Source organism: Candida metapsilosis, assembly GCF_017655625.1.
Source record: "Candida metapsilosis strain BP57 chromosome Unknown scaffold2, whole genome shotgun sequence".
Classification (NCBI taxonomy): domain Eukaryota; kingdom Fungi; phylum Ascomycota; class Pichiomycetes; order Serinales; family Debaryomycetaceae; genus Lodderomyces; species Lodderomyces metapsilosis.
The window spans coordinates 1,071,499-1,084,542 of record NW_027138160.1 but is presented as its reverse complement, the minus strand read 5'-3'; the positions used below and the strand labels follow the sequence as shown (position 1 = coordinate 1,084,542).

Sequence of the window (13,044 nt, the reverse complement as noted above, 5' to 3'; positions counted from 1 at the left end):
CTCAACTACAACTTATGGAAGCAATTTTTGCACACTTTCCTATCAACAATTACCCGCAACCCCCAAGATTATGAGCACACCTGCCCTTGGAATCGAAATCACTTTCCATTGCTTTCGTGTAAGTTTTCTTACATTCCCTTACGAACTTGTGAAATTTTGGGCGGAGTTTATGTACCGTAGCCTATTTCCATGGAGAAATTTCAAGTGTGTGAATGTGTTAAAGCTTCATTTCACAAAACAAACGAGCCTTATCAAAATTTCATATTTGGAAGAAACGTTTACAATCTATCTTGTTTCGTACTGGAATGGTCTGAATTAGGATGTGAATTTCATCAAAAAAGAGGTTGTGAAATTTGGTATTAAACTTTCGTGAAAATTGCAGATCTAAAAGGATACATCTTTTTCGAATTTCAACTACTTACAAGATGGTACAACCAATCCTATCCAATTATTTCATCGCCAATAGAAAGCTTTCGCATGAGCTAATGTAGTGAACAATTGAGGTCCTGGATTATTCACTTGATCGGCGATAGCGACTAGAAAACAAACATTTCCGTATCAATAATGAAGGATCTCAACACAAAGGATTTGTGATACAGAGAAAGTACCAAGTATGCAATGACCCTCCTCAATTTAAGCCATTTGTCCAACCTACAATAGTTCAACCTGCTGCATTATCGATCGCCCAGATCTCTGTTGAACGAAACAAAGTTGTACTCTTTATTCCCGCATTTGTGTAATAAATCTTTGATTTTATATTTAGCAAAAAAATATCAGCATCCGTCATCGTCATTTGTTACAAAGGGCGCAGCGGAACAAAAACAAAAACAACACCAACAAAAAGAATTTTCACTTCAGCGATCCCCATAACTTAATTGTTGATACCCACATTTTAACAATTCCAACTATTCTAGTCAAATCATGGTGGTAGATAATACATATTACGATATTTTGGGTGTTGAGCCAACGGCAGACGAACAAGAACTAAGAAAAGCCTACAGAAAGCAAGCAATTAGGCTTCATCCGGATAAGAATGGAAATGACCCCAAAGCAGCAGAAAAGTTTCAGGATTTGGGTGAAGCTTATGGAATTTTGTCCAACCCGGACTCGAGAAAGATTTATGATGAGTTTGGCGTTGAAGGAATGAAGGAGAAGAATGTTCAAGGCCAAGATATTGATCCTAGTGAATTCTTTGAGGTTATATTTGGTGGCGTGGCTTTTAAGGATTGGATTGGTGAGTTGGGTATGTTTAATGATATTACCAAGTCGGCTGAGGTGTTGGATATGGATGAGGATAGTGATGTGAGCTCATCTGGTGAGGCCACGAAAGTGGATGGCGCAACTAGTCCACCGCCAACATCCGCCTCCGCCTCCGCCCATGGGGAGCCTTCGACATCTACTCATATGCAATTACACTCTCATGAAAACAAAGGTGAATTGACGACTGATGAGTTGAAGAAAAAGAAGAAACAAAAACTCACCAAAGAGCAAAGAGAGGAGATTATGAAGATTCAAGAGGAGGCCCGCGAGGCTAAGCTCAAGAGGATTCAAGACTTGTCGGTGATTTTGAAAGAAAGAATAGACAACTATAGAACCGCAGTGATGAATAAAGAAGGATTGGACCATTTCACCACCAAGTTGAAACAAGAGCTTGATGACATGAAGATTGAAAGTTTTGGTATACAATTATTACAATTAATTGGTAAAATATACACCAATCAAGCCAATGCAACATTGAAAGCAGCCAAGACTTTTGGAATCACCAAGATTTACACCTCTGTTAAGTCATCAACAGAAACTGTCAAGAATGGATATAGTATTATTAAATCGGCCTTGGATACTCAAGAAGCAATGGAAAAGGTAATGAAGGAACAAGAAGCATTCCAATTAAAACAAGAACAAGGGTATACCCCAACGCAAGAGGAGCTTTACCAACAAGCAGAAAGAGAACGTTTTGTTACTGGAAAATTCCTCAATACTGCTTGGTCATTGGTTAAATTCGAAGTCACTAATGTGCTAAATAAAGTATGCCAGAATGTGTTGAATGAAAAGGGTATTGGTAAAAAGGAGAAAGTTGCTAGAGCTAATGCATTGTTGTATATTGCCACTTTGGTGTTGAATGAAAAGAGGTCGCCTGATGAGGAAGAAGAAGCTAGGATTTTTGAAGAGATGATGGCGGATGCAAAGATGAAGAAAGCTAATAAAAAGAAAGACCATCGTTTCTTTTAGATATACAGATCAAATAGACAGATGTTACAGATCGAACCTTTGTACTTATTAATAATCATTGATTCTGAAGTAGTGCGCGCATTACAATTCTCTTTTTCGCACCGAGATACCGAAAAAAAGATCAAGAAAAAAAAAAAGGCAAATAATTTCAGTCATCCCTCTCTCCACATAGACCTCATTTCATCTAACAGATCATCTATTAGCTATACAATTGCATAACCCTTCAGACCATGGTTGACTCCAAACAAGTGCTCAAGCTATACAAACAACTCCTCAACAAAGCATACAAATTCGACAATTACAATTTCCGCGAATACTCGAAACGTAGAGTCCATGATGCATTCAAGGAACATAAATATTTAACTGATGAACAACAGATTAACAAGTTTTATAATGAAGGTATTGATAATCTAGCGTTGTTGACTAGACAAACTACAATTTCCCAGTTGTATACTTTTGACAAGTTGGTTGTTGAACCTTTGAAGAAGCATCATTAGAGAAGGGATATATCTGTATATAGGTTTTTAATAATATGATTGATTCAATTTACTTGTAACAAACTTTTTTATTTAATTTAGTCTAACTAGATCCACTAACTACTAGTTTTTGTAAATGGCTCATAAACACCTGCAAACTAACATCATCAGTCAAGACAATGGCTCCACCAGCACCGCCCAATCCCAGACCACCAATCATCTCATTGGTGTTGTAAGTCACACTAGGATTCAACTTCGAATACAAGAATCTAGCTTGTGATCCACCTTCTTCAGTATCGATAAATCTAGGTAATGGATATCTATCAGCTAGTAATTCAGCAGCTTCTTGTTTTGGTTCTTCCAACAATTCTTTGAAATTGGCATACTCTTCTTGTTCTTGGTATCCAGCTTTACGCCATGCGGCAATTGTCTTTCCATGGAAGATCAAAATATGGAAAAATGTATCCAACAACAAGATCCGATCGTCTCTGATAGATACTGAGTCCAACAAGACTGCCTCTGGTTCACCTTCCAATGTGAATGAAGTCAATGTAGGTTGAATCATGATTAACGAGTTGTTTGTATCCTCAGTCAACAACACATGTCTATAAAAGACAGTCTCATCGGGTGAGTTGTTGAAAACTTGCAAAAATTGTGATCTTCGTAAATAATAGATAAATTGGGGAAACAATTGAAATTGTTGGCCCAAACGGAAACTCTCTTCTTGATCTTTTCTATAGTCGGCAAATTTCTGACACAACCGAATAAGCATACGATCAATCCATCTAAGGACATCAGCACCATCATCCTGTTCCGCTTTGAATAAAGTGACTCTTGACATTAAAACAGCAGCTGCTTCTTGATCAAACGAGTTGGTGAGGGTTTGTTCATCACTGGTCAAGTAGTTGGATACAGTGGTGACTCTGGTTCTATAAGTACCACTTGCATGTTGGTAATGAGTGATAAATTGTATATAGCTTTGAGCAGTAGGTGGTAGTTGTTGGGTGTTTGCCACGTCAAAAAATACCGCATATGTATGTCTTGGAGATGTGGCACAGAGTCTATAGTTGGAAGTTCCACCAAGACCCAATTCATTTTCAGAAACATTGACTGATTTGACGCCCAATGATGACGCATGGCCAATTAAACCACTAACTTTTAATTCTTTTGAAGTTCTAACTTCAAACGATGCATTGAATCCCATCAACAAGTACCCTTCTTCATCCTTGTTGAACAACCTCAAAAATGATCTCTTGAATATAGATGTAGTGAATGCATCAGATAACAATAAAGTACCACCGGTGGTATTACACAAGCTTTTCATCTCCAACATACCAATTTGGTCATAACAACCAGCAAACACATCAATTGCGTGACTATTCTTCACCGCTTTAGCAGCAATTGCGTCATAAAACTTGACTGCTTTTTTGAAATGTTTGGCATTATCCTTATCGATATCCGAATGTGATCTAATTGGTTCCTTCAATTGGTTTCCAACAATCATACCTGGGTTCAAAGTTCCCGGGCCAGCAGAAAACAACATGACTCTAGCCCCAAATCCAGGGAAAGTTAAACCCAACAAGTTTACGGCAATGTTCAATGCACTACCGGTACATCTCAAAGGTCTAGCTCCATTAGCAACTGCCCAAGGATCCTTACCCAAGTTCTCCAAAATAGTAGTCAATTGAAACTCAACATCTTCCAAAGGTAAAAAGAATCTCGTTAATGAATTAGCCAAAGGTTGTTGAGGATGTTGTTGCTGTTGTTGGTTCAACATTGGAGCCACTGGATTATTCAACATTTCACTAATTTGTTTATCAGTGTACTCCTTATCACCACGGAAAATATAACTCTTGTTAATCTTCTCCGAGCCCAAGTCATGCACTTGGACCATAGTTCCATAAGTAATCAACCCAATCAAGGCATTTGGTGGTAAATGATTCAACCCAACAATAATATTCTCAAGCAAAGATTGCAAATTATCTTCATCTTGACACAAATCAATCACATAGGTGAAAATAGGTGGGTTTTGCACCGGTCTCGAATTGATATACTCAACAGTAGAACTAGTGCTCTGTAACTCCAATGGCAAGTTTTCCGGATTGATGCCATGATAATGAGCCGGCAATGGGTTTCTACCTTGACACAAAGGACAACGCCAGAATCCATTAGGGTCAACAGCACAATAGGGGTTCAAGATCGATTTACACGTTTGGTTCGAGCAGTAAACTGGATCGTAGGCGGCAATGGGCAAATCTTCGCGTTGTTTCAATGGAGTGTAGAGTGCTCCTGTGGGCACAACGATTTTGCCTGCTTCTACTTTGGTGGAGGGGAATGCGTTCCAGGCGAATCTGACACCGTTTATGTCCTCAGCTTCTTCGAAATCCATAATTAGAGAGATGAGAATTGTCTCTGTGTGTCTTCCAAATTGAGTGTTGTGTTTTGTTGTTTTTTCAAAGATCGTATGGTATGGAAAAAGATTTTGTTGTTGTTTTTTTGTTTCGTTGTCAAATTTTGGCGAAAAAAAAAAAAAAAAATTCAAAAAGTGTCAATGTCGCATTTCAATGTCAGATGAAATATCTGCGACACTGAATTACATTCAACTGTTTGCATATGAAATATTACACTTTATCTACATACAATATATTTACTCATCATCATCATCATCATCGTCATCCTCTGCCTTCACCTTTATTCCTCCATCTTCATTATGTTCTCCTCCTTGCTCTAGCCTTCTCCCAGTCTTCTTGTCCTCACTATCATCAATCTCTCCCCCAGCTTTCAAAGTTTCAATATCTCCCAAAAGCTTCCTAATATACCTTGAAGCTAGCTCAACAGTGGTTGCCTTGGATGGAATGGCAACTTCATCATGATACAGCTGTGGGATCAACGAAGCTAAGTCAGCAACACCTACATTCATTCTATTTCTTCTCCCTTGTTCAGCTATCTTGTGTGATGCTTTCTTTGTTGCCATTTTCTCTGGTTTCTTGGTTAATTTGGGTGATGAAGCGGCACTGCTATCTCCTGAGGAAGATGATTTTGAAATTGATGGTTTACGAGATTCGGATTTCTTCTTTCTTGGTTGTTTTTTAGTCTTTGGCTGGTTATGCTCTTCTTCAGCTAATCTGCCCATTGTGAATCCCATTAATGGTGGTTCATTAATCTCTCTTGGTTTTCCTGTTGGTGGCAACATATCAGTGTCATTAGATTCTGTCTTGCCATTTGGTAATGATGATTGAGGTAGTTTTTCAAGTTTATCAGTATTGGAAGGTGTAGCAGATTTGGCTTTTACTGATGGTGATATATAGCTCTTGTTACTAGCAGGGAGAATTGGAGTTCCATGAGGAGTTCTTCTCTTGTGTTGTTGTTTGTGATCCTCAGTTGATGATGGACCATACATTGAACTTGATGTTCTTCGTTTATCTGATGTCTGAGCATTCAAAGCGGGTGACGTCAAAGGCTCAAAGTCGATATTAGCTGGTGGTTGCTGTTGCTGCTGCTGCTGCTGCTGAGATTGCTTTAAATTAGACGAAGATCCATTGGCACCCTTATCCAATGGTGTCACTGCAGGACTAACCAAGGGAGTAAAAACAGCTTCTGGACGCACATGTTGTGGTTGAGACAGTGGATCATTCTCCAAAAGATTAACTGTATAAATTTTATTCTGTGAACTCTGTCTATGATAAAGATGTTGTTTATTGTACAGTTTTTCATTTTGGCCTGGTAGTATTGGTGATGAAAACTCCTGATTCTTACGTTGTTCTTCTGCCCTCATTGCATTTATGGCCAATAAGCTAGGAGTTTGTTCTGTGGGGATATTTGGAGGGAACGCAGACGATACGTGTCCTGGTTCAGTATCAAAATTCAATTCCTCTGGAATCATAAAGTTTAAATTATCAAGACCAAACTCAAATTGGTGCTGTGGTTGTTGTTGTTGTGACTGCGGTGGTTGTTGTTGTGGTTGCGGTGGTGGATGTGAGTGATGGCTTGAGTGTAGAATTGGTACACCTCCATTAGGCGTACTGACACTGGACCCACTATTTGGATGTCCTGAAGTACTTACATCATGGTGATGAAAAGAAGCATCCTGAACGTCCTGGTTCATATGGTCAAGATTCATGTGGTGGTGGTGGTGGTTCATAGGTTGATGTGACGCTATAGCATCCAAACGGAAAGCATGAGGTGATGGGCCTTGCCTCTGATCGTGACTGCCCGAGTTGTGCTGTGACTGTTGGTGAGACAGTTGGTGGTGTTGGTGATGCTGATGTTGCTGCCCTTGTTCATCATACATATTCTGTTCAAGTTCCTGCAAAAACATGCGCTCAGATTCAGTAAAATTAGATGGTGTTGTAGCTTGCAAATTAAGAGGAGTACCACCACCACCACCACCACCCATTTGACTACGTCCTGGAGTATTCCTCTTCAATCCACTCGAATCACCTGGTGTTGAATAATTTGAATTGTCATTTTGGTGTGGAGTCGTGTGATGCGAGTGTGACTGTGACTGTGACTGTGACGGTGTTGAATTTGTTGTTGCTGTTGCTGCTGTTGCCGTTGTTGTTGTTGCATGATGATCCAAGTCAACATAATATGGTGATTTGCCAGGCGTATTGCTAGTGAATTGGCCACCTAGCGGAGTATCTGATGTGTATGGACTATTCCAGGCCAGTGATTCCATGACCGAGGATGTGAAAATTCTGTTATCAATTTTTATGCACGTGTGTATCTTTTGTGTATTGATTAACACGTCTCTCTGTCTCTCTGTCTCTCTCTACTTTCGACTATTTTGTTGTCTTTTTTTCTATTAGTGTAGTGAGTGAGTGAGTAAGTGATAGTAGATCTCTGATGCAGTGAATAGATATATTTATATATATATCTTTCTGTTTCTTTCTTTCTTTTCTCTTGTGGTTTTTTTAGTTTTTGGTCTTTATAATTGAAAGTTGATTTTTTTTTTTTTTTTTTGCTTTGGGTGTTTTTTTTTTATAGACACAGACAGAGACAGACAGACAGAGACAGACAGAGAGATATTGATATATTCTATATTTAGTTTGTTTGTATAAACATAAACTACAGACTACTCATCTACACAGATAACACTGAAAAGTAGATATATCTACCTTACTTGGAACTCTGCTTATACTTATACAGTAGAGCAACAACTACTACTATAAGTTCACTAGTGTATTCTGTTTTTCCTTTTTGAAAAGAATACTATATTATCATTGGTTACTTTTTCAAGGTTGTATTTGACTCTTGTGTGTCTGTATAATAAATACACAAAATTAACATTTGAAAGAATTAACACACCCCACGTGCACGTGTCTCAAAAAAACAGTTTACGACACAATAAACATAAAAAATATACGACACAAAGTATCACACATATATACTTCGGGCTTATACTTCCATACTAGATATAACTATAAAGAAGTATAATTTCACACCAATTGTTTCTTTCCTTTCTTAATTAGAAGCACCGCTCTTCTTTAACTTTAGAAAAGGACTTGCGAAATTATTACTTATGCATTTGCTTCATGAAGAAAACCCTTAAGTGTGGTATAATTGCCAAGGGGGGTAATTCATCAAGCTACGTACCTGTTAAAAGTACACTCTCGTTGGTTTAGCAGATTCACTAAGTCATTACTTAAATTACTTTCCAATTTAAAACATTGACATCGCTGTTTGGTTTTTAATTTTCCATGACTCATTCGTTTGCTAAATTTGTTACTTTGAGGCCAGCCACTTGGGCTCAGTAAAGTCGTTGGTGTTTTTTTTCTAGTAAGCTTTCTTCTTTTAACACTACATGATGCATTGAAAATCCTTGATATAAATCAACCCAATCTTCATCAAACCGTGTCCTGATACTGAATTGCAAATATTTTTAGTCTCTTTGTCTCTATTTTCTATTTACTTACTACTTTTATTTTTTGCAACCTAATATTAATATACGGTGGACAAAATTATAATTCATGTGCCATTGCAAATATAATGCATTTTCCATCGTAGAAAATATATACAACACATACATACATACATACATACATAATATAAGTGTCCCTCTTGTCTTTTAATTTTTTGAGCCCTGTAGCGTATAACAGTTAAAATCTTTTATTTTTAGCCCCGTGGTCTTGATGTATTTTAAAATAAGGAGGAGATATACCCGAGGAGGGGATAGATAGAGATACTAAGGGGTGGTTCTGATGGATAAGACATGCTTTATAATAGTAAAGAGACATTGAACTGGAGCTGCAGTCATTTGGCATTAAATTATAGAGAAAGTTGCAACTAGACGAACACAAACTGCAATTTACTTCCCCATTCTTGGAGAGTCTCGCCAGAAATCTGTGGCTAATCACCTGTAGCAAAGGTTTTGGTCGTGTTAAATTTTTTGTTTCAAATGTGGATTACATTAAACAAGGTTTCAAAAAGTGGCCTGAGAATACCATTTTCAAACGAATCCTAGTAGTAAAACATTCCACTTTTTGTCGGATAAGCCTAATATAATAATTCCTTTTATCCACCCATTCCACCACCCCCCAATTATAATTAATCACGCGATATAATTTTTGAATTAAAAAAATATCTCGTGGCGTTCTTTTATTATATCGGGTCAAATGAACCGACTACAATCCCTCCTATTTGCCTCTTGCTTTCTTTTTTTATCCGGCTCTAGAGAGACCAAAAGATAGCGAGAATTAATAATATCTTACTTTGCATTGACTTGCTCCTGCAGATGCCTACTGCTCCTTGCATTCAACATTTATTATTATTTTGAAAATTTGTTTTACATTCTATTTTAAATTAAAGTGGGGGAGACGGAGAAGCAAGTGCTTTATGGGCAGACCCGACGGATATTCCCACATTTGTGTTAGGACTACAAAATGGTCTTATTATTAAGCAAAACAGATGACAAAAGAGTACTTATTCTTTTTTTGTTTGCCAAGAAGATCGGGTGTTAGAAACCACGAAACACCTGTCATTTTAACTAATCTAACCACGACTACTTGGATATCAATTCTTACTAGACTATCGAATTTCAATAGAGGATGGATTTTAGCTGGGTTCCGCTATGACAGCATCGTTTTCCGGAAACAGTTGTAATTTTTAACCTTTTAAAATAATTTTAAAGTTTGTAAATGTTGAGATTGAGATTATTTTGGCGACAGATGTTATTATTATTATTATTTCAAACTATCTAATCACAAAACGAATTCAAATGGAACCAGTGAGCCTCTCTCTGTCTCTGTCCCATTGTGTTATTGTTGTTGTAACTCCTTTTTGGTTTAGACTATGCATATATAATTAGGTACCTTTCATGTAAGGAGTATCACAAAAAAGCAAAGTTTAACCGCCATACGATATATACGAAGCCTCCGTCTTCTACTTTTTTGATCGTGAGCTCTGACTAAAAGTTGTGGTATGTTTCCAAGACTTTTTTCTTTTCTTACTACTCTCCACATTAAAATAATAAATCTTATAATATTATTTTCTTTTACGTTAATGGGTATAATTTTTCTTTTTTGGCGCATATTTTTGAAGTAAAAATTATAATTGGTGGAGAGTATTATTATTATTATACCTCAATTGTAAAATGCAAAGTATACCGAAAAGAATTTGGGGTGTCTACTGAGGGAACAAAGGTATATATATAGCTATATATAAGTAGATAATAATTCAGCTTTTCTCAATCTTCCTTTTGTTTTATTATTCTATTCAACACCAAAGAAAACAATAAGAAATTACAAACGCAAAACGCAATTTTTATTATCATCATAATTTAAGAAAGAAGGAAAACCCATAACTGATCAAATATACTTTTGGCATAGCTACTACATCAACTACTTCTACTTGAAATACAATCGAGGAAAATTTCGACAGTATAGACTACTTTCAATTGACTGTTCGTTACAAAGGAGGTCAATTTGCGTTTCATATTTTGACATTTTTATTTTTTATAAACCAAACGAAATCGAGAGAACAATAAAACATATAAAAAACAAACAACAAACGGAGCAAAATATAACATAACAAAACAACAACAGGAAAACCAAAAGGCATCAGAAACATAGCAACCTAAACAGTAAAGCTCAAGAGAATATTACGCTTTTCTAAAACTATACATATCCCGAAAGCACCAAACACAAGTACTATTTCTTTCTTTTCAATTTCACATTGCATCTTGTTTCATTTGCATCTTTACATTATCACATTCTCATAGAAGACAAGCTTGTCCCAACCAATCACTTATCATCTGATTTACTTTGCCTAACTCAATGTCATTTAACAGCAACATGAGTATTCCATCTCACAACAAGAACTACAATGGCAACATTTTCACCGCTAATAGTTATATGAATCCAGCAACTGTAAACTCTGGTATTCCAATGACTGGAGGCTCAGCTCACTCTGGGTTACAGTATTTCCATGCTTATCCGCAGCCACAACAGCCACAACAGCCAACGACACTACATCCACAACAAGCAACTCAGGAGTACTACACTACATCGTCTTCTTCAAACAATAATCTTTCGTCTGGATCAGCATCGTCAACTGCACCAACTTCAATTTCGGATATGCCATTGCCATTGCCAGGTCAGCAACAACAGCAGCAGCAAATGTTTAATCCAACAACAGCAAAGACAATTATGCCACAGATGATTTCGGGAACTGGTGCTTCATCAAACCCTCCTATGCCACTTGACCCTAGTGTCACTACTAAATTCACTAATAATGACATTCAGATTCTACGTCAATTGCTAATTGCTGGTGAAAAGTATAAATGGAAACAGATTACAAAGGAGATTAATTCATCAACTAATCATACTCAGCATGTCATAGCGGCAATAAATAAAAACCAACAACATTTGCAACAGTTTCAGCACCTACAACAAAATTCCATTTCACCACATCAGTATCAACAGCAGCAGCAGCAGCAGCAGCAAAATCAGCAAAATCAGCAAATGCATCAGCAACAACCATTGCTGTATGGTTACCAACATCAACAACCACATATGCTTAACAATAATAGTAACAATAATATGATGCGCAAGTCAACATCCATGAACCTGTCATATATGTCCAATTCAACATCATCTAACCTACTTCCTCCACATCGTAACTTAAATATGCCTCATCACGCTACACCAGCATCTATATCACCACAGCAGCAGCAGCAGCAGCAGCCACATCCACCATCAACAGTATCAGGAGGAGGAGGAGGAGGAGGAGGAGGAAGCTCTTCGGCCAGATCAGCCTCTGCTACCGCAACGACAAACCCCATGCCTTTGAAAAACGTGAGTCCTACGTTTGTCATGAAACAATATCAACAGTTGCTTGGACTACCTAGTAATCTGGTTTATTTTGGTACTTTGGGTTCGAGTTTGCCTTATGTTGTTGCTGCTAATGGATGGAGTGATATTGATCAAGAAGCTTATAATTATCCGTTTAACTTGGATGATGAGGAGTAGAGGGGGAGGCGAAAGAGTGTGAAACAAGAAGAAAGATTGGTTTCATTTCAGGTGTTGATTTTAGCCTTTTAAAGTAGTATTTCTATATATGGTTTGAAACTTTTGTATTATTTATTTATGATATTCGCAACCTTCGCTATTCCTCTCGTTTACAAGCAACACAATCTCCTGTACCTTCCTCTTCATCCTCAGTTTCATCGTCTTCTTCAGTCTCTTCTCCACCACCAGGACCTTCATTCAATAGACTTCCCTCACCAACCAAATGATCACCAACTTGAGCACTAGATACATCGCCACTATTCTTCTCCCTACTCTCAATCTCATGAATCTTGGCTCTAACCAAATTCTTTAAAAACTTTGCATCAGGAAACCCCGCATATGAAACACTAGCCAATTGTGGATCCAAATCATTACCATCTTTTTTAAACCTACGACGATAAATCAAATCAACATCATCGCCAATTTGAACAAGTATTTGAAAGGTGCCCGGAATTTCTACTATTGGTTGAAGTGAAATGTCGCCAATGAGTTGAGAATCACCAAAGGTTTGAAAGAGTTCTTGTGCGTACCATATTGCTCGGTTTGTCCATTTGCATTTGGTGCAGAATTGGATTATTATACGGGGCAGTTTGGTGACTTGAGATGCGAGTGATGATGATTTCGATGTGTCTACGGGTGTTTTTGTTGCTGTTGCTGTTGCTGTTGTTGTACTTGCTGTTGGTGGATTGGACATGGTTTAGTGTGAAGTGTGGTTTGATGCAGAGGATTTTGTTCGTAAATCAATTATTGCGTGCTGGCTCATCCCTAACTTTCTTCCCCACACAAAGAGCACACATAGAGTTATGACAAAGTCTACATTAACATATTCATCT

At 37.5% G+C, this 13,044-nt stretch overlaps 6 protein-coding genes across 6 annotated transcripts; 3 read left to right on the top strand and 3 right to left on the bottom strand. All coding sequences in view use genetic code 12, as the record gives it.

The window, feature by feature from the left end:
• Window positions 1–921: 921 nt before the first annotated feature.
• I9W82_001963 (uncharacterized protein) lies at window positions 922–2,229 on the top strand (the record flags this gene model as incomplete). The annotated part of the gene is made up of 1 exon (XM_067690766.1): window positions 922–2,229. The coding sequence occupies one exon, from the start codon at window positions 922–924 to the stop codon at window positions 2,227–2,229; it is 1,308 nt and encodes a 435-aa protein (XP_067549199.1).
• Window positions 2,230–2,459: 230 nt separating this feature from the next.
• Window positions 2,460–2,726, top strand: I9W82_001962 (uncharacterized protein; the record flags this gene model as incomplete). The annotated part of the gene is made up of 1 exon (XM_067690765.1): window positions 2,460–2,726. One exon carries the CDS (start codon window positions 2,460–2,462, stop codon window positions 2,724–2,726), a length of 267 nt encoding a protein of 88 aa, XP_067549198.1.
• Window positions 2,727–2,808: 82 nt separating this feature from the next.
• Window positions 2,809–5,094, bottom strand: SEC23 (GTPase-activating protein; the record flags this gene model as incomplete). The annotated part of the gene is made up of 1 exon (XM_067690764.1): window positions 2,809–5,094. One exon carries the CDS (start codon window positions 5,092–5,094, stop codon window positions 2,809–2,811), a length of 2,286 nt encoding a protein of 761 aa, XP_067549197.1.
• A 258-nt stretch (window positions 5,095–5,352) lies between these two features.
• Window positions 5,353–7,383, bottom strand: PHO4 (phosphate-sensing transcription factor; the record flags this gene model as incomplete). The annotated part of the gene is made up of 1 exon (XM_067690763.1): window positions 5,353–7,383. One exon carries the CDS (start codon window positions 7,381–7,383, stop codon window positions 5,353–5,355), a length of 2,031 nt encoding a protein of 676 aa, XP_067549196.1.
• Window positions 7,384–10,996: 3,613 nt separating this feature from the next.
• On the top strand, window positions 10,997–12,172 carry I9W82_001959 (uncharacterized protein; the record flags this gene model as incomplete). The annotated part of the gene is made up of 1 exon (XM_067690761.1): window positions 10,997–12,172. One exon carries the CDS (start codon window positions 10,997–10,999, stop codon window positions 12,170–12,172), a length of 1,176 nt encoding a protein of 391 aa, XP_067549195.1.
• A 136-nt stretch (window positions 12,173–12,308) lies between these two features.
• Window positions 12,309–12,905, bottom strand: I9W82_001958 (uncharacterized protein; the record flags this gene model as incomplete). The annotated part of the gene is made up of 1 exon (XM_067690760.1): window positions 12,309–12,905. One exon carries the CDS (start codon window positions 12,903–12,905, stop codon window positions 12,309–12,311), a length of 597 nt encoding a protein of 198 aa, XP_067549194.1.
• Window positions 12,906–13,044: the final 139 nt, after the last annotated feature.